The sequence below is a fragment of the Cynocephalus volans genome, chromosome 1 (genome assembly GCF_027409185.1).
Source record: "Cynocephalus volans isolate mCynVol1 chromosome 1, mCynVol1.pri, whole genome shotgun sequence".
NCBI classification, from domain to species: Eukaryota; Metazoa; Chordata; class Mammalia; order Dermoptera; family Cynocephalidae; genus Cynocephalus; species Cynocephalus volans.
In genome coordinates, this window is record NC_084460.1 from 135,425,027 (window position 1) to 135,445,669 (window position 20,643).

The 20,643-nt window shown below is 35.2% G+C and overlaps 1 protein-coding gene across 1 annotated transcript in view; it reads right to left on the reverse strand.

The window, feature by feature from the left end:
• Positions 1-3,466: 3,466 nt before the first annotated feature.
• LOC134389873 (T-cell receptor-associated transmembrane adapter 1) overlaps positions 3,467-20,643 on the reverse strand; it is a 76,614-nt gene continuing 59,437 nt past the window's right edge. The window contains exons 6-9 of the mRNA XM_063113310.1: positions 17,331-17,367; positions 10,743-10,804; positions 8,181-8,269; positions 3,467-3,724 (exon numbers count right to left, since the gene is read on the reverse strand). Coding sequence (XP_062969380.1) covers positions 3,467-3,724; positions 8,181-8,269; positions 10,743-10,804; positions 17,331-17,367 — 446 coding nt within the window. The remainder of the gene's footprint in view (positions 3,725-8,180; positions 8,270-10,742; positions 10,805-17,330; positions 17,368-20,643) is intronic.

Genomic DNA, 20,643 nt, shown 5'->3' on the forward strand with positions numbered 1-20,643 from the left:
CCACTTGGGAGAGCGTGGTGCTAACAACACCAAGTCAAGGGTTAAGATCCCCTTACCGGTCATCTTTTAAGAAAAAAAAACAAACGAATAGAGCCTTTTTCAGATACACAAAAGCTAAGAGAATTCATCAACAGTTGACCTGAACTACCATAAATGTAAAAGGAAGTCCTTCAAGCTGAAGGATAATGATACTAGACAGAAGCTTGATTCTACACAAAGGATTGAAGAGTTCTAGAAACTTAACTACATGAATAAATATAAAGGCACTTTTTATTATTATTTTAATCTTTTAAAAAGATAATTGACCAGTCCAAGAAAAAAATAATAACAGTGTAAAACATATAAAATCCATAGCACAACACTAGCATGGAAGAAACAGAGGTACACTATACCAAAGTAATACTCCATTTGAATACAGACTATGATAAGTTGAAGATATTTATTATAAACCTTAATTAATCATGGCTTCGCAGTGGAGAAAGATAACAGAAAGATTTTTTTAAAATTTTTTTAAAGGTTTATTGAAAGCCAAGCTTGAGGATCAACCTGGGAAACACAAGCCAAGAGAGCTGGAAAGTGTTCTGCAGTCTCCTGCTAGCAAAGGCATTTTATAAGAAAGTTTAAAACGGAGGTATCAAAAGGGAGGGAGAACACTCCAAGTACAGCTGTACTTTTCTAACAGAACACAAAACCACAATCATAGGTTACTTATTACAACGGGAACCAAAAGCATCTATGCGCAACCTGAAGCAAAAGCTTCATGCTTAGCTATTCTTAATAATATCTAAATGGCTTTTTCAGAACTAGCAGATTATACCTTAATAAATTAGCAGTTCTAACCTAATATTGTTTATCTTAAGAATAAGATGTCAACACTGAGTTCATGAAACATGCCAAGGCAGTGAGATTTGGAAAACCTGCTTCACTTTTTTTTTTTTTTCTGTCTTCTAAGTTTATTGATAATTATTGCATAGATGGGTCCTTCAAAGTGGGAATGTCTTTGGGTACACCAAGTAGAGCTGCCTGGGTTCAGAGAACTCATTTTTTATTTTTATTTATTTACTTTTAAAATTTGTTTCTTTTTGATGTTCAAATCAGGATAATTAGTATATTCATCATTATACAATATAATCGATTTTCATGGCCCTTTACAATTCCTCCCTTTCCTCCCTCGCTCACCCTCTTTCCCACCTCTGGCAGCCTCAGCTCTGTTCTCTTCCCTAGAAAAGTTCAATGTATTATTGTGATTGTTGTACCTTTTTTTTTTTCTTTCTTTCTTTTTTTATTAGTTCCCACATACAAGTGAGGACATGTGATATTTCTCTTTCTTTGCCTGGCTTATTTCACTTAACATAGTTTTCTCTAAATTCATCTATGTTGCTGAGAATAGCAGTATTTCATTCTTTTTTTTTAAGACAGAGTAGTATTCCATTATATAAATGTACCACATTTTCCTTATCCACTCATTCAATGATGGGCATTTAGTTTGATTCCAACTCTTGGCTATTGTAAATAGAGCTGCAGTAAACATGGGAGTACAGGTGTCTCTGATGACTTCCATTCCTTTGGGTGTATATCCAGTGGTGGAACTGCTGGGTCATATGGCAGTTCTGTCTATGGTTGTTTGAGCAAACTCTTTGCCATTCTCCATAACAGCTACACCATTTTACAGTCCCACCAAGAGTGTAGGAGTTTTCCCCTTTCTCTACATCCTCACTAGCATTTGTTATTTCTGTCCTTTTGATGATAGTCAGCCTAACTGGAGAGAGATGACATCTCAATGTGGTTTTGATTTGCATTTCCCTGTTGCTGAGTGATGTTGAGCATTTTTTCATGTGTCTGTTGGCCATTTGAATATCTTCCTTTGAGAAATGCCTACTCAGCTCCTTTGCTCATTTTTTAATCATGTTATTATTATTATTTTTTTACTGTTAAGTTGTTTGAGTTCCTTGTAAATTCTGGATATTAATCTTTTGTCAGATGCATATTTTACAAATATTTTCTCCCACTCTGTTGGTTGTCTTTTTTCTCTGTTAATTGTTTCTTCTGCTATGCAGAAGTTTTTTAGTTTGCTATAATCCCATTTCTTTATTTTTTTGTTGTTGTTGTTACCTATGGTTTTGGTATCATATTCATAAAGTCTATGCCCAGTCCTACTTCATAAAGTATTTCCCCTATGTTTTCTTTTAGAAGTTTTATAGTTTCAGGATGTATATATAATTTTTTAATCCCTTTTGAATTGATTTCGGTATATGGCGAGAGGATCTAGTTTCATTCTTCTACATATGAATGTCCAATTTTCCCAGCACCATTTATTGAAGGTTTTTTGTTTTGTTTTGTTTTTCCAATAACTTTTTGGAGGACAATTTAGGAGCATTTATCAGAATTTAAATTGAATACACATTTTGACGGAACTTTTCCCCTTTCAAAAATCTATCCTATGGAGATTCACAATATGAACACCTTTAATATAGAAATTCTTTTTCTAGGCATTTTGCCTAAAGAATAAGTTAGACAAGTACTCAGACATGCATGGGGAAAGATTCCCATTACAATATTATTTGTAAAAGCAGGAAACAGAAGTTAAATGCCCTTCAATTGACATTTTTATTTATTTACTTATTTTTGGGTGGCTGCCAGTAAGGGAGCTGAAACCTTGACCTTGATGTTATCAGCACCACATTCTAACCAAGTTAACTAACCAGCCAGCCCCGAAAGTTTAAATAATATGTGTAAAATAATCATCTCACCCTTTTTTGGGTAAAAAATAAAATAAAATAACAACTGATATATGTACATGGGCATGCTCAGAAAAATATTTAGAAGGATATATGGAAAGTTGCTCATAGTGATTATCTCTGGCTTGTGGAATTTCTAAATTCTTTTTATATTAGTTTATTGTTGTTAGAAACATGCATTACAGTAATTTTTATACTAATGAAGCTATCTATTTGGGAAAAATACCTCCTGAGAAGATTATCCCACTTCTCTTAGTAATGTATTTTAATGTCTTGTCTACCTTTCAATCAGAAATTTCTTCCAATTATGGGTTGTTTCACATTGGTGAGACAGGAGAAATGTTTTTTTTTTTAATTATTGGATTTTATTTTTCTTTCAACATATTCCAGAAAACATTCATGCTTAAATATTTTTTTTGTTTGTTTATTTCTCTGAGTATAAGATATTATTGTAAAGTTGTGACTTTGTTACCAGGTTCAATTTGCAAAATGGATTTTTTTTTACATTTTACTACTTAGGCATGTTTAAGTGAATTCAAATAACTGATTTTCGTGGCATTACTTTGGTGTGCATAAACGTAAGCACTGAATAAAAGGTGAGCCACAATTCCATCAACAAATAAGATAGTCACCCTTGCCAGGTCATTCTGTGTCATGTGGGGATCTTATTTTCTTAACAACCATCTCTATGATTTCTTGCCAAATCATTGAGCAAGATCATAGTCCAGCTAGCTTACAGGTTCTCTCTTAGCACGAATCAATCCAAACAATCTGATAGGGTCGTCATGAATGTTTTCCTCTATTGCCTGGTTTTCTGGTGAGAAACGGTCCACCAAAGTGCTCTTAGACACACTGGTATGCAGTGCATGTAATTGCTCATCTTCATCCTTGTCTGACAAGTAGGGATTCTGTTTCCTGGGCTTTCTGCGCTTCCCCTTAAAGCTGTGATTAAGTGATGCGTAGCACATCTGTGTTTCAGCCATTGCCTGAAAGAATCATATGTTAATTTTTCCTTGTTAGCCTGTTCTTTAACTTTGATGACTTCTGGAAATTTCTATGGCCCATGAAAAACAAGTAATTTTCTTTCTGGGCTTCAGTTACCTTCTTTTGCCAAATTTGTCACGATAACAGAAAGAAAAACAATAATCAACTCAAGTCTTTTGAGTTGAAAAAAAAATGTTTACATGAAAATTTTCCTGGATTTTTATTTCTTTCTTATACTCAAAATGCACATGAACATTTTAGGTGGACTCTCACCTGTCCCTACATCCACCTTCAACTCAGGCAGCTCTTGTCCTATGTTGCTTTTACAAAGTAACAGTACCCTAGTTCGTTGATGTAGGAACAAACATGACAGGAAGAATTTTTAAAAATCACAAGTTTCACTTTACATGTGCTTAATATGTGGTTATTTAATGGTACTCACAAAAGTCCCCAACTTTTCTACATTTTTAAGATTCAGAAGAATAAAGGTAACAGTGTTCACTTACATGACTAGCATCTGAGAAAGTATTAAATTTCTCATCTTTCTCTATTATTTTCCTCTCATCTGCCTATCCCAAGATTTCCTGTGAGATCATTTTAGGCTGGCCTTGGAGGTATCCATTCACATCCAAGAGGGTCTGGTGATCCTCTCTGGCCTAAGGCTGGGTCAATACTAGGATGAGAAGGACAGAAGACTAGGGTAACTTGGGGAAGCAACAGGCTTGAATTTGGTGTTAGAAAGCCTAGGACTGAATCCCAGCTCTCCCATATACTGGTCATAAGACCTTAGGCAGTTTTCAAAGACTATTCTGAGGCTTAATTTTCTTGCCTATAAAATGAGAGTAGTAATACCTACCTCATGGTTTTAGGATTAGTTAATAGAGACAATGTATATGGAAGTTATAACTACCCTCAAAAAGTAAGGTGGTCCAAAATTATAATTATTAGAAGTCACAGGCTAAAACTTTAGGATAGCCATAGAATAAACCAAAGATTTCTGTATTAGGGGTTAAACTTTAAGACTAGGCCAAAATTATGATTTGTGGGGACAGAGAGTGAGGAAGTAACATTTAGATTAACAAAACCCCAAATGCATGGTAAATATCTTCCTATTGGCACTCATTTTCATGTTAAAAGTGAAATATCTCATATTCTCTACCAGGCAAAAGAGATGGTTTTATTTACAGCCTCTCTGGTTTATTTGTCTGGCTTCTTTTTATTCCTAAAATAATCATTTTTGGAAAATTGCAATAGCTGCCTAAATGGTGTCCTTGCTCTAGTCTCTTTCCTCTGCCGTTTATCCCACAAACTATCTTCAAATTATCTTCGTAAGGCACAACTTTCACCATCCTGTCCCCCAAATTTTAGAATAAAGTCTGAATTTTATATCCTGTCCTTCAAGATTTTCCATATCTGACACTATTCCATGCTTCTAGTTTTGATTCCCACTACTTCCTTACGTCAACTCTGTATTCACTGCTTTCTGTACATACTTGATGCTTTTACCTCTGTTGCCTTTGCTCAGACAGGACAGATGTCAGTGAAATTTGAAAGGCACTCAGTTACACAAAGGAGTGGGTATCTTTTGTGTCTGTCCAGCACTTTGTTCTATCCCTCTTCTTTTTATAAATTCCCCCTTTTTTCTTTAAAAAATTCCTCTCCTCCATCTAGTTCTAGAAAGGCTGTCAATTACAGTGCAGTACCCCAAGCTCAGCACACGACTAAGCATGGGACCTAGTCTGGACCAACCATCAGTTGCTACCCATCGCCCTCACAACAGAGGATGGCCCAGGAATGGGCATGTGCCTTCAGAAGAGCCAATTAGATGAGAGCTTTAGGATTGATATACACATGCACATTCAGGAAAGAAAAAGTGTCTTTCCCTAGGACTGGGAGGAAAAAATCTGGGGCTTCCGATAGCTTACACAGCCTCAATGGAGGAGTCTGTTAATAATAGGAGTGAATAACGTCAGTAACTTCATGAGGAGAAATGGTGAGCACCTTCATATTCAACCATCTCAAAAACAAAATATACCCTCACATCTCCCAGTTATATGAGGCAATAATTTTCCTTTTATGCTGAAGTGGTTTGAATTTGTTTCCTATACTTATAACTGGAAGTATTCCAAACTTGCATGTCTGGTAGCATTTGGTCAACTTCATCAAGTCCTGCAGAGTTTAAAAGAACGTGAATCCTTAGAAATGACTACAAATTGTCCATTTAATAGTTACTTGAGATTGCCAGAGTGCATTTCAGTTGAGTGCATGGGTGGAAGACATGTAGCCAGGGATAAAAGAATGTGTATCTATGGAAAGAAATGGAAACAATAGAGGAAGGTAAGAACCAGTTTAGAAATTAGAGAAAACAAGTTGAAGTGAGGTATTGTTGTTTTGTTTGTTTTTATTCTTAAATACTGGAAAGATTCATGCATATGGATAGACAAATAATAATGATTCATTTAAACAAAAAATGGAAAATGGAGAAAAATTAAATAATCGAAGGTGTAAGACTCTAAAAGATATAGAAGTGGTCAAGAGCACAGGTAAGAGTGCTGGCTTTGGAAAGGACAGAGGATGCTTCTGACATAGGAGGGAAGGATTGATTAGAGATTTGGATATGAAGATAAGGAAAGAGAAACAAGTTCATTCTTTTGTCCCTCAAATTTTTTAGAATATGGAAACTCTTGTGGACTCAATTTATTAACAGTTTTCCTGATTAACTCTTCCTAGTTAATAGTAGTCTGAGATACTAAAATTACAATTTATGAACCATACACATCATTTTCAAAGGGTAAGGGGATTATTTTTTTCCCAACAAACAAGCACTTTATCCATCAAGTTTTATGTGTGATATCATAGATCACTTATGCTTTTGTGATTGACCAGAGTAACAAAGTATGTAGTAGCAAACTGGGTGGTGTTGTTAATGATAATGATTATCACTATCAATAAAATAGAATTGAGCAAATATAAAGAGATTACTTCTAATTTGTGAAACTAAATTTATAAGGGAATAATAGAATAAAGACTAATTTACTTAGAAGTACCTTTAAATATGTAATTTATATAATAGCAGACTTTTAAAGACATTTTAGGGCTTTGGACAATTTCCACATGAGTAAAAACTAGATGAAGGTCAAATAAAGCTGGCCTGTATAATTCCTACATATTAAATAGTAAATTCTAGTCAGAATTCTCAGTTCTTTTACAACTAAGTTTATGTGACCCTGCGTTTCAGACTGTGGGGTTATATTTTAACCTTCTTTGAGAGTTTTTCTTTTTATTATCTCAGACTTAGAAGATATATAATATCATGCAGTTTTTCATACCTTTTGTCTCAAAATATATTTTATAATTATTGAACATCAAATGACAGATTTGCTTGCCAGAGGGTTACTTTGTATTTTGCCCAAACCTCATCTCATCTTGATTTCTTAATAAAAATTTCAAGGATTCTGATTTCTTAGGGGATTTATATAAGGAGTAAAGAATTATACCTTCATGGGAAGTTTCCAAGATGTGACCCATTTTAGAGAAGAGAATGTTTTCTGTTAGACAGAACTAAGTTTGGATTCTTTCTCCTTACTTAGTACCTGAGTACTCTAGGGCAAGTTATTCATCCTTTGCAAGCATTTGTAAAATGAGAATAACATTGTTTCCTCCCCCACAGGACTCCGAGGAGATAATACATATAAAGCACATAATACAAGGCCCAACGCATAACAAGTGCTTAGGAAATTCTAACTGAAATTTGTGACACCTCAGTAGCATGTAAGCCAACAAGCATGAATGGCTTTTAATGAAGGCAGTGCTATGTCTAAGGAGGCTGAACTGATTGTGGTAGGAAAGGGAGAAACTAACCATCTCTTCTTGAGTTTTATGTTTCTGCTGGGGTTTTTGTTCAGACCAACTGCATACAAATTGTGTGTGTGTTTCAAAATGTCTTACCATAAGACTTAAGCTTTAAGATTTGTATTAAAATTTATGCTCATTTGCCTTGTAAAATAGGGGTATGATGTTTTATATCCAGCTAATTCATCGTATAACTAAAGTTCTCTCTTTCTCTCTCATGAATTCCTGACATGAAGGTCTTGTGAGAATTATGCATGTGTCAACTTTTATATTTATCTCTGTGATACTCAAAAATTTTTCAATCTGAAAGAAAAAGCTTAATTGATTATTTAGGAAAAATCTCACTTTTGCCTTCAAATCTATTGCTTCTATAATTCTACACAGTTCTGACTTTTTTGACTGTGGTTGGATGTCTGTTTACTTCACTTGCCTCTGAGTTTACCTACAGAGCTCAGGTCCCAGAACTTGACACCTGATTCAGATTGCAAAATTTCTAACAGGCTACTTCTGATATGTCTCAGAATGCACTGCTCTTATGTTCTTGAAAATGCATATGTGCTTTGACCTAGACTGAATTTGACCCTTGATACAGAAAACAAAACTCACCTGTGCAGATGGGATGTCTTCTTGCATCTCATTTACAGATATCTCTGGTTGGGCTTTCATTTGTTCATAGCAATTTTCATCCATTGGTTCTTGGGAGTTCACTAGATTATGATTGACAATGGAAAAGTGAAAAATGCTGGCACAAATAAAAATACATGATCCAAACAACATTTAGCTATAAATATGAAACCCCTAAAAATCACTTAACTAGTCTTTCTGGTAAAGTTGCAGAGAGGTAAGGAAGCACAAACTGTTACCTGCAGATCAGACAGTAAAGTCTTTTGTCCCACGGCATTAATGATAAAACCAAAAAAAAAAGTCTTTGGGATACAGACTATATCACATCATTTTTTTTCTTTTATTTATATTTATTATTTTTATTAGCATATTCATTATTACAAATTGTAAATGCTAAGAAAGAAGGATGGAAGGAAGGAAGGAAGGAAGGAAGGAAGGAAGGAAGGAAGGAAGGAAGGAAGGAAGGAAGGAAGGAAGGAAGGAAAGAAAGAAAGAAAGAAAGAAAGAAAGAAAGAAAGAAAGAAAGAAAGAAAGAAAGAAAGAAAGAAAGAAGAGATCACAATAACTTTTAACTTTCAGAAAGAGAAATACTAGAGATATGAGGAGGGAGGGACGAAGGAGGGGAGTTGGGGAGTGATTGGTTGGGTAAGGAGCATAAAGAATAATCACATTTTTTATACCACTGCATAATATGACAATCTCAACTTAAACTACCTTTTAGATGTTATAGAGATTTCATGAGTTAAAGGACTGACTGTGTTCTCTGCATTTAGGTATAATTGGAATTGGTGTATGGTGCCATAAAGCTCAGTGCACATATAATAATAATTACAATTTTATAATTTATTCCATGAGTAAGAAGTTTTACTCAAAGGCATTTAAAACCCAACGTCTTAATTTTGAAAAAGAGGGTTTAGATTGTGATTTTTGTCCCATCAGTCAGTGACAGGACAGCTCAGCTAAGCTAACTAAGATCTTAACTAAGGTCTTAACTAAGGTCGGGAGCTGCACAGGACTGGTCCTAAGTATTTGGGGATTTTGTACACTGTCCAACAGCCAGTAGACCTGCACTCATTTCATCCTGTGGGGACATGCCTCTTGAATTGTCTACAGCTTTCTTTCCCCAGATATGCCTATTTAAAAGAAAAGGAAAAGAGCGGTAGAGGTATAGGATGGCCAGTGACCCAGCAAAAATGTGGATTGCACCAATTTGACCCCAGAGAGAAAAAGATTTATTTACTATAACAAAACATACCCAATAATCATTCAATCCTTTATGAAAAGCAACACAGAAAAAGTATCCACAGAGTGATGTTTCTCAAGTCATGTTTGTGGAAAATCTGCATCAGAGTCACCTGGGACGTTCACTAAGTAGCAGATTCCTAAGCCCTATCCTGGACTTGACAAACCAAAATCTGTAGGAGTGATACCTGGCTTACGTAGGTATGGAAATTGTAGATAGGGTAGAGTTGGAGCCACCAGAATACATAAAAATTTAAATCCTTAAATATTATAGGTGGGCACCATGATTCTGTAAAGTAAAAGAGGAGGGCAAATTATTTTAATAGTATATTCCTGAAAAATAGTTTCTGATGCCTTAGAGTGCAGAGAGTAGAGAACACTTTAAAATAGAGGGAAAGACAAAATTAAATAAAGTTTTGAATCTTATAAAATTCTCATATTTCTAACTTTAGGAGGATTCCATACTGTTTTGGCATACAGATATTCATATAAATAAAGTACATTACTGGAAATCTCTGTGTTCAAGACTTAGAGGTCAATGGGAATTAATCCCACAGTCTCCTATCATGAACTGAACAAGTGCTTGCAGGGAAAGGGTGGCAGCTTCTCTCATCAGAGCCCTGAGATCAGACCAAGGTTGCCAGTTTTGAGGAATTTAGGGTGTTTTGTTTTTAGGTGGTTGGGATGGATCGAGTAATAAGAGATGTTGGTGATTGAAGAGCACTTGTTACATAAGAACAAAAAATGTATAAACCACTCAGTGATGATTTAGCTCTTCTTTACCCCCACCTGCCATCCATCCAGCTTTATGTTTTCTACTTGGAAATAGTTAAAACAGGGGAAACCAAAACAAACAAACAAACAAAAAAAACCCCCAAAAAGCAGAGAAAGAGTTCATTATTCCAGCCAGGTTATTCACTGTAGATTTGCTTTTGTATACAGAGTACAAAGCACTGTTTCTGTGGACAATTTTCTGTTCTAGAAATAGCTTTATTTCATAGAATTCTGTGTTTCAAAATTCATGGCAATATAGTCTTCCTGTATTCTCATTACTACTAGAATGAAATGAAGAGGTATAGAAAAACAGGATGTTGATTCACACTGACATGGCAATACAATTTACAATATACAGCTTTGCAAACATATCTTGAATAAGATACTAAATGTACTTGAATGTATGTTTACCATTGGGATATTCGTGATTGTGATGCCTAAAAAGTAAGCCACTTCAAATTCTTTGTGGAATTCGTGGAGTTTACTTAATTTATCAATAAATTTAATTTATGAAAAAGTAAAACTTACCTGGGCTTATATTATTTAAATTACCATAAACTGGTGTGTCTTCAATATAATATTCATCAGCCCTATAATAAAGAAAAATAATTTACCTTATTAGAGTCTTCTTTACAATAGTTCATAACTAGTTTGTCAGCTAAACTCAGTATTGAGCAAAATGTTCCACAATCTTGCTCAGCCTCAACCAATGGGTTCACATGTGTGTGAGTGAATGCACACATGCATGCATGCGTGTGTGTGTGTGTATACATTTTAAGTTAGGTTTCGGACCTTCTTGCAGGGAACAAAGATAACAAGAACTTACTCAGTACTTACCGTGTATTAGTTACTACTTAAAGTGCATTTCATATATTTGTTCATTCAATTCTCACAACAATCCCAACAGGTAGGCAGCATATTATCCCCATTTTACAGATAAGAAATCTGAGGCACACAGAGGTTACATAATTTGCTCAAGGTCACAAAACTAGTAAATAGTAAAGGTGGGATTAAAACCTGCATTATCTGTGCTCCTAACTTTACACTGTACTGCCTCTTTCTTTATCCAAAATACAACTCTGAACAGTCCCTTTAAACTATGTTTACTAAGTAAGTATTGCAGGCTCAGATTGGCAGATGCAACAAAATGATTGGTCATCTATTATGACTAGATGCTGGGTAAAGTGTTTTACGTACATTATACCAAAGGCCCAGGGAAACTTTGCAAAAATATTATTGTTATTCCCCACTTTACAGAGGAGAAGCCTGAGATTTAGACCTATTAATTTATTTCCTGTATGCTTTTTGTAATATCAGTAATAACTACCACTTATGAAATCTTTCTTCTATGCCAGTCCTCATTCAAGACAATCAAGACAATCCTATGAGATGTATATTTTTATTTCTATTGTGCTTATAGTAAGGAGTTTGCAATTCATAGAGGTGAATTAAATTATTCAAGGACACATTGTATCTGGCAGTGCTAGAACTGTAATGCAAGTTTGGTCCTAAAGCCCCATTCTCTGTCCATATTATGAGGAAGTCATGCAAAAGGTGATACAATTCAAAGGCTACAGGGAAACGGTCTAGGAGACCATACTGGGACCACAGTTCTGTCTCTCTGAGTTAAGAGAATTGACAAGAATACACAGTTATTTGACTTGTTATTTGATTAAATTTCTTCCAGCCTCATGTGAGTAATGCTGTTAGAATTATAGTAGACATCCTACCATTGTCACCAGATTGTCATCCTACCAATGTTATCCTACCATTGATGATGCCCTAGTAATTAGCTTTCACAGTGGCAGGCTGGGAACAGAGGAGCATATAAAGCGGTGAAAGTAGCATTTATTAATATAGTACCAACTGCTTTAACTTTAAGATTACATGTCACTGGAAGCTGGATGGAATTGCATCAAAAGAAAAAAAAAACTCTTATCTCAAGGCATAACACCTATATCACTCCCCATGCTTCTGAAAAAAGACACAGGATATGTAAATGGTAACTTGGTGTCCTTAAATAACAGTTCAAATGATACCTGTATGAAATAGCTTGAGAAGTCTAGATACTGGCATGTATTCTGCTTATCTGATAAAGAGGAACTCATCTGTAACCTTTCTTTCCATCTGGTGGTTCAATACAGCTTAATATTAGGATACAGAGTAGTCCTTGCTCATAGTTTTTCTCTGGCTATGCAGAGAATATAATAGCAAAAGGTGAAGAATTTTTAATAAGACAATCCATCCATTTTCCTAGCCCACATGGATAGCAGATACAACCTGCAAATGATCAATCATGTCCAAAAAATGTATATCATTTTATTCTCTATGAATTAAAATAAGATGTGATTTATAATGCAGTGTCCTGTGTCTAGCGACAGGTCTCAAATGATTAATCATCTCAAATAAACTATTATTCAGAAGCAGTTGCCTAACAAACAAATTAAGTGTATTTTTACTTAGCAATGCCAAAAAACTCCAGCCTGTCGCAAATATGTAATAAACTTCAAGAACAAATGTTTGGCAATGTTTTATGTGAAAGATTAATTACTTTTCAAAGTGAATTAATAAATGAGCCCATATCTGGGAGGCTAGTGTATCTCTGAGTTTTTGGACAGATCAGACTCTCCATTGTCCAAAATGATCCTCTAACCAACAAGGACATTTACTGACACTCCAAAATTTAAGAAACTGTTCATTGTATTTTTTACTATGGTCCAAATTTTGTGTTTTCACTTATATTTTCTCCAGTCCCTATTTTTTAAATTTGTATTCATACATTAATATTTTATTGTGAAGTCCTTTTTTTAAAAAAAATCCTCAAATACTTCATGATCTGAGTCATTTAAATAGCACTTAGTTTCTTAAAAAATCATTACTTGTACCTGGATGACCTTGAACTTAAATTTTCTAAGTTCTAATTGTCTTACTTACGAAACTAGAATATTAAATTAGTTGATTCCTATTGTACTGAGTCAGTGGATTGGTGAAGACAGAAGATTGGACAGAGTGGGTTCAAGAAAGAAAAGAACAAGAGAAAGAGAAGCCAGCAAAGCTGGACAGAATGCAGATGGATCTTTCAAGTTTTGTTGTAAAGGGGGTAGAGCAAGGGTGAGGTTGATGTAGGACAATCTAGTATCAAGGGAGTGTTTTTGTTTTTGTTTTTTTAAGGTATGGACAATACGGTCTGTTTACATACTGATGGGAATAATACAAAAGGGAGAGAAAAAGTCATGATGCAGGAGAGATGAGGGAAAGAAGCTAGAGTGATGAGCTCCTGAGTATATGATTACTAAATTTCTGCTTTCTTTGTCAGGAACAGTGACATAGGTGCAGGTGTCTTGAACTTGGGGTGGGAGGGCAGAAGAGAGAATCCTGATCCAGGGGAGCAGTATGTAAACCCCAGAAACATGTTGTGAGACTGAGGAGTGAATCCAGTAGCACTGCTTGTGAAGGGGATGTTTAGTGGACTGTGAGAGCCATGATACTTAACACTAAATTTTCATTCTCTTAATCAGTGTTCAAGTTCCTCTCTAATACGCCCATTTCACTGTAAAGTCTGTTCAACACAATGAGCTTATATTGCCAGTATGTTGGAGCACTTAGAAAGAAGGGTATTCTGTAAAAGTTTGGGGGAAAGGAGACTGGAAAGAACCACGAGCATGATTTTTAAAGAGAAAGGGAGAGAATGCTTGGGCAGTGACACAGAGCTCAGGGTGACTGAGGCAACTGAAGGGGCAACTGAAGATAAGATTTTTGGAACATAAAAGCACCTCTCAGGAATTTCTATAAATACTTAGGAAGGGGACTAGACTTCTTGCAGTTACAGAGGCTGGGAGCTTGGGTTATGGTTATTTGTACATGAAAATAAACAAATAAGAGGCTGGAAAACTTAGAAACACCTTAGTTACACATGTGTCAGGGTCATGGTGAGGACCTCCTCTGCACACCCACTTGAGAATCCTGAGATTCTCAATCCTGACCTCAGAGGACGGTTGAGACTAAAGATCTGCTCCAAGGCACTTGTTATATTTAGTTAGGAAATTTAGCAAAGAAGGGAAATGAAGAGGGTCCCCACCCAGCAGAGCTCAAGAATTCACCTTAAGGTAGAAGAGTAGCTGAACTGAGATAGTGATTTGGGATAAAATCATCTCCAGTGCCACCAAGGAGCAAACCATAAAAAGGTGCTGGGAATTTGTCCTAAGCTTCTTGAGAGAAACTGAAAACTAAAAAGTCATGATAAGCTGAAAGTAATTGTACACCTGAATTGCTTTCCTGCATTAGGGGGTGAATATACTGCAAGTGGGCAGGAATTTTCTTAGACCTTAATTTTCATCCAATAAAGCAACATCTACTAACCTTTGTAAGTAAAATATTATATTATAATCTGTATTTTTCAGATGATAAAACTGAAGTTTACCGATGTGTAATCACTTTCCTAAGACTACAAATCTATTAATTACAAGAGTTTGATTAAAACCCACTACTAGTACTACGATCTACTAATTACAGGGGTTTGATTTTTCTGGATCTCAAATCCATGATATTTCCACTGCACTGTTCTCCTAACACAAATCAAAAAACCAAGAATTGTGTAGAATTATATCTTAAATAAAAAAATAAAGTGGCACAAGGGTAAATACCAGGAATTGTGTATTAGACGTTCTTTTAGATTTAGGTGCTACATTGTTCTCAGATAAATAGTTTCTTTCCCCTCCAGCAGCATGCATAGTTTCCCAACTAAACTGATACTGAGCAGGAGCAGGACGAGAGTGCAGTGAGATCCCAGTGTGATGAAAGCTTCCCTCCCTACTACCTAGCCACGAACCATTCCGGAACTAAAGAATTTTCAGTAACACTAGCCTAGCCCCACCTAAGAAAGATAGACCTTATTTCCACTTGCTCAGTTTTCATGTTCTAAATTTTAATGCCTGGAGATAGTTTTATGATTGTTCGGTTTTGCCGGAAGCCTCCATGCCCCCCTACAGAAGTGATTTTTGTTCCCAAAACACATAGTCAAGAGAAATAGAAAAGTTATGAAGTATACGCATAAACTCGTGAATTAGCATACCAACCCCTTTTTATAGATAAAATCAGCATCATAGATTCAAATTTTGCCTAAATGGAGATTTATTACAATAAAAAGTAGATTATTAAATTCTTGAGGGAAAAATCTGTGTCTTTCCATCTTTGTATCTCTATTGTTGCAGGAGTTTTTTGGGTGGCCTTGGGACAACCCAGTTCACCTCCCTTTCTTGTTTGTAGTTCTCAAGAATAACAGTAGAATGTGCAGGGAATGCAACATCCTGGGATAAAGAGGAACTGGCTGGAGCAGCCCAAGCTCTGTTCTAGTCTCCTGTAGAAACAGAATGTCCTTTGCTGCTTTAGTCCAGCATGTCATGTTGCCCCTCAGGTATAAAACCCAAGGTGGGCTGCTTTCTGGGGCCCTTCATAAGCAGTGCAAGTGCAGCATATGCACACGAGATTCCATCTACCTGGGGCAGCTTTCCTGGGCCCTGGGGAAACAGCTCACAGAGAATCCTAGGCTTCTGTTGTCCCTCGCTGCCTATCTGTAAGTAACAAACTCACTTCATACACAATTGCTTGTGTGTGTAAGTGTTCCGTCTCACCAGACTCAGGCAAGTAGTAAATGCAGAACCCAAGACAACGTGGGCTGAAGAGTTCAGACTCCTGTTCCTGGTGGTTGTTATCCTCCATGCAGCGGGAGTCCTCCTTGGGGTTTGTGAACAGTGAACTTGTTTTGCAATTGCCTAGCACAGTGACCATTTGTTGAATAAATGTTTATTGAATGAATAAATGTTCTAAAAGAACCAGCTTCTTTTTCCATATTTGCCCTGTAGCTAAGAGCCTGCTTGCTTTGAGATGGGTATTTTACCAATTTTCCCTCTGACTCCTGCCATTCTAGTTCCCAAATCACTGATCTGGTCTTTAGCCAAATGGTCAAATCACAAGACTTTCTATCACATTGCATCTTAATTGCTCTTCAAGTGACAAGTATCAGATCAATCATCAAAGGGATTAGCTGCTCCTAATGTGCTTATATAGGATTTTCTTTGTCGTGCTGTTTGTTGTAGCAAACAAAAGAGTGATCAGCAAATCACTCTTGATTTGAACTAAGGACTTGAAAATTATCTCATGTTAGAGAATCCAATGTTAAGAGAAGTCATAAAAATAAAGATGGGGGGCAGGTGTCTGCCTGCAGCCCAGGTCCTGATCTGCCAGAAACATTTTCACATGAAGAAGAATTTAAAAAAACAAACAAAGAAACCCAAAAAACAAACAAACAAAAAAAACCATTTAGAGGCCAAAAAGACATATAATCTCATCCTACCCAGTGAGAAAGCCTTGTTTTTTTCAGAGACCTTTCAGTCTACCATTTAAAAAGGTCTTGAAGAGCTCTCTGGGAAATTATCTTTATATATATATGCTTTTAATTTTTTTACTATGATTTATGCCCTAAAGTTTCTTTTTTAAGAAAGTATCTTAGTATATTAGTTTCTCTAAAACTTAGTAAGCATTAAAGATAATAAATTATATATATAACTTTATATTATTTAGAGTATGGATTCATCATGATTTTCCTACTGATTGACATTACCCTTACAAACAGTACACCACTAAGCATCTTTTTGTGTGTGTGTATATATATGTGTGTGTGTGTGTGTGTGTATATATATATATGTACGTATGTACACATATCTTAAATTTTATTAGGTATTGCCATATTTCTTTCTACTTGGGATTCTAAAGTGCAGCACAATTTTATATATAATGAGACTGCACTTTTACAATCTGGTCTGAATCATAATCGAGGATATCGCTTCTGAGATTATTGAAAATTCTGTAGATGCCAGGTTAGAGTCGGATTTCATCTTTCACTCAGCTCTCTCATTGACTCAGCATGTGTGAATAACTAGAGAAGACAACAATGTTATGGCTTCTAACCACCAGATGGGAGTAAAAGTCATTAAAACCCACTGTCCGTTTTATTGTAACCCAAGCGCAATATCCCTGAGCCTAATCTATAAGCAACATAGCATTATGACTTCCCCTTACTAGTTTGAAATCATAAGACATGACTCAGTTTCAACATACCTGGGAATGTAGTCATCAGAGTATCTGTACACTTTATCTGAAAGATATTGAAAATAGACAAATTAAAAGAAATTTTGAAAAACATTTGCTAAATCTTTTACAGAGTGTTCTGAGGGGAGCTTAGACTCAATGTCAGTTAACATCTTTGATCAAATCCCATGGGCCACCGATGATCCAACGAGGGATAAAACCTCCTATTTGGGCCAATCAGATCAACTGTTGGTGATTTGGGATGGAAACAGTTCAGGTAGGAAGCAATGTAGAGCTTGGATATGTAGCCATTTTATACACAGGAAACATTAAGCAGAGGACACTGGACCCATCGTTCCTGCCTCCCTTGTGGTCCCAGTCCATGTGAGGCATGGCTATACATCTTTAGGTTCCATGAAACACCTCTGCATTCTTCTGGTAAGTTTCCCTCTTTGTTTTGAATAGGCTTTTCTTCCTTACAAAAAAAAAAAAAAATTCCAAGGAGACAGTTCTTTTCTTTTTCTTATCTATCTATCTGTCTATTTTTAAAGTGTTAACATTTCTTGGCATGTGAGCAAGAACATAAAAATGACATTAAACAAGTAGCTCTGGTCATGATTTCATTTCATCTACATGATGTAAGTAGACATGAGGGTGTAGAGAGAAGAGACCTGGGAAAAGATGGGAAACAGTCTCTGAAATTAATCGCAACAGGAGACTGGCTTCTAAAAGAAATAGTTCTCTTTGGTCTGCAGAGACAAGATTTATCAAAGATATGATATAGGACAATAAAACTATGAAAAAAATTATGTGCCAAATCTCAGTAAGTAACCTGCTGTTGAACCTAAAAGGAAGTAGTTTTACTTCTAAATACAGGCATTTAACAGATATTGGAAAATATAATTTTAAGAAATATTTTTAGTGAAGACAATAGATTAATAATAAATTATTGAGGAAATTAAGGTTATTCAGTGTACAGTTTTGGTAATTAAGACCAATATTATGAAGAAATCTGTATTACCCATTCATCAATACATGTTCTTTGATGTTGAGCTGAATGAACATACATTGTATGATCTTTATTACATTTGAATTGCTTATTACTTCACTTGGCATTTAATAAAAGTCAAAACCTTGCAAAAGCTATTTTTATAAAAACAAAGGACAGTATTATCTGAGTCTCTGACAATGACCCAGACACAATAGTAAGTGAACCATTATCTTTCAACTTTAACATGAAAAACCTGTGTTGGTAAGGAACTAGCAATAAAATTTTCAAATAATTGCATAAGTACCAAACAACTACAAAGATTATTTTTAGTTAGATTTACGTGTGACAAAATTGAGTTATTCTCCAGAGAGGTTATTAACTATTAAATTAGTGGAGCAATTTATGAAAATAATCACATTGGAGCATAAAATGGGCATGTCAAATGTCAATGTATTTGGAAGAATTACGTGAAGGACCAAATGAGGAAAGTTTTTGCAGAGCGTATACACTAAGCTGCTTTGGGACAAAAAGTGATTAATGTAGTCCATTTGGGGTATGTCAGAAAAACACTTCTTCTAGCCCACAGGAAATATCCCACCATGAACTGCATATAAAAGATGCCATTATTTTCAGCTGCTTTCACTCTAGTCCTGTGAATATGAATGCACACAAATGCTGGAAAAAGCCTAAAGGTCTAAAAGATTCTGCACAGTAGCCATAAATTGGAAGTCCAGCAATATCAGAAGACTTGAGACATGTAAATAATATCAATAAGCATTAAGACAAAAAATTAGTTAATATAGACCAGAAAATTATGAACTGGAAAATAAGATGTGATATAAAGTATGCATTGATTTCTTCCTACAGGAAGAATATTGTTATTCTCAGACCATTATTTTTCAGATTTGGCTAGAAATAAAGTGTATGCACAAGAATTTAGTCAGACTGTATCCCGATGAATCACGAAACAAATTCAGGGTTTAAAATCAGTAGACACTGGTTTTGGTACCAGCTTTGAAATGCATTTGCCATGTAACAACATGCAAATTACTTTACAACTTTGATTCTCAGTTTATCCACAAAGTAGGGATGATAACGCCTATATCATGGAATAGATTTGGGAAATAAATGAGATAATTTCTGTAAGAACATTTTGTAAAATGACAGCAATTAATATTATGCATTCTAAATCTATATCATATAACAAGCCACAATTTGTGTTTATTTGAGTTGGGAAGTTTCTTCATTAAATGAGTTAGCTGAAAGCAGGCTAATATTATTAAGATGGTATTTTAAAATTAAAAGATGTATAGGTAAAGTTTGATTTGGAATAAAAATCTCATCTGTGGCAAGAAAATTTTCATCAGTTGAATGTTAATTTTTTTTTAAATAGTAAAAATAAACAAAGAATTAGAAGCCAAAAAAATAGTGTCATTGCTTAATTAGAATAAGAAAAAACAGATATGGAGTAAAATTATTTCCCTAAACAGACTAGTATTTTTAACAGATAACATGAATTTTTCAGTTGGAAGTGCTTGAAGTATTAATGTTGGTGCCTGGAAAGTATACTAATGTCATGTGTAAAATGATAGCTCTATAGACAGGAAATATAGCTGGATGCATTATCAGCAGATTAAAAAAACAAAAAATAAGACCAAAAACTTTGTGAAGAAAAGGGAATAGAAGCAACTATCTAAAGGATACAATATAATAATGTGATGCTTAGATGGAAGGAAAGAGAACTAAACAATGTGAAAAAGAAGAAAATAAGTAATGGGTAGAGGACATTACATATCAGACCAACTATATTGAAGAAGCATCTTGAAAGGGGACTTAAAAAGTTCAGGGACACTTCATTCCACGCTTCTCTTGGAATTTAAATGTGTAATCTAGAGCTGGACAATCAGTACTTGGGTGATTTTAGTTTTAAAATCTCTCCTAGAAGAAGGTTAATAGAATATGATCTCTTTAAATAGGGAGTAGAATGAAAAGTTCAGAGGTTACATCTAAGAATAAAGGTCAGCAAGCTGTCTGTCACGAGGGCTCTTAAGTTTATTTTAAAATAAATGGCATGATTTAAATTCTGCCTAGTCATTTCAATAATACTTAGCAAAATAAAAAAGTGTGCACGTTTCTGCAAAGTAGTGAAGTGTACAGGATTGTGTGTGAGCTGGGTGTGTTTTCATAATCCTCTCCTATGATTCAGAAACAAACACCTGCGGTGAGGTTCATAGTTGAGAGGGTGTGACACAAACGTATTTGCTTTCATGTTTTCCTCTTTAGAGTGTTCACCCTTCTATGCACAATATTCTACAAGAAACAACAGCACATGGTTTAAACTCCATAATAAAA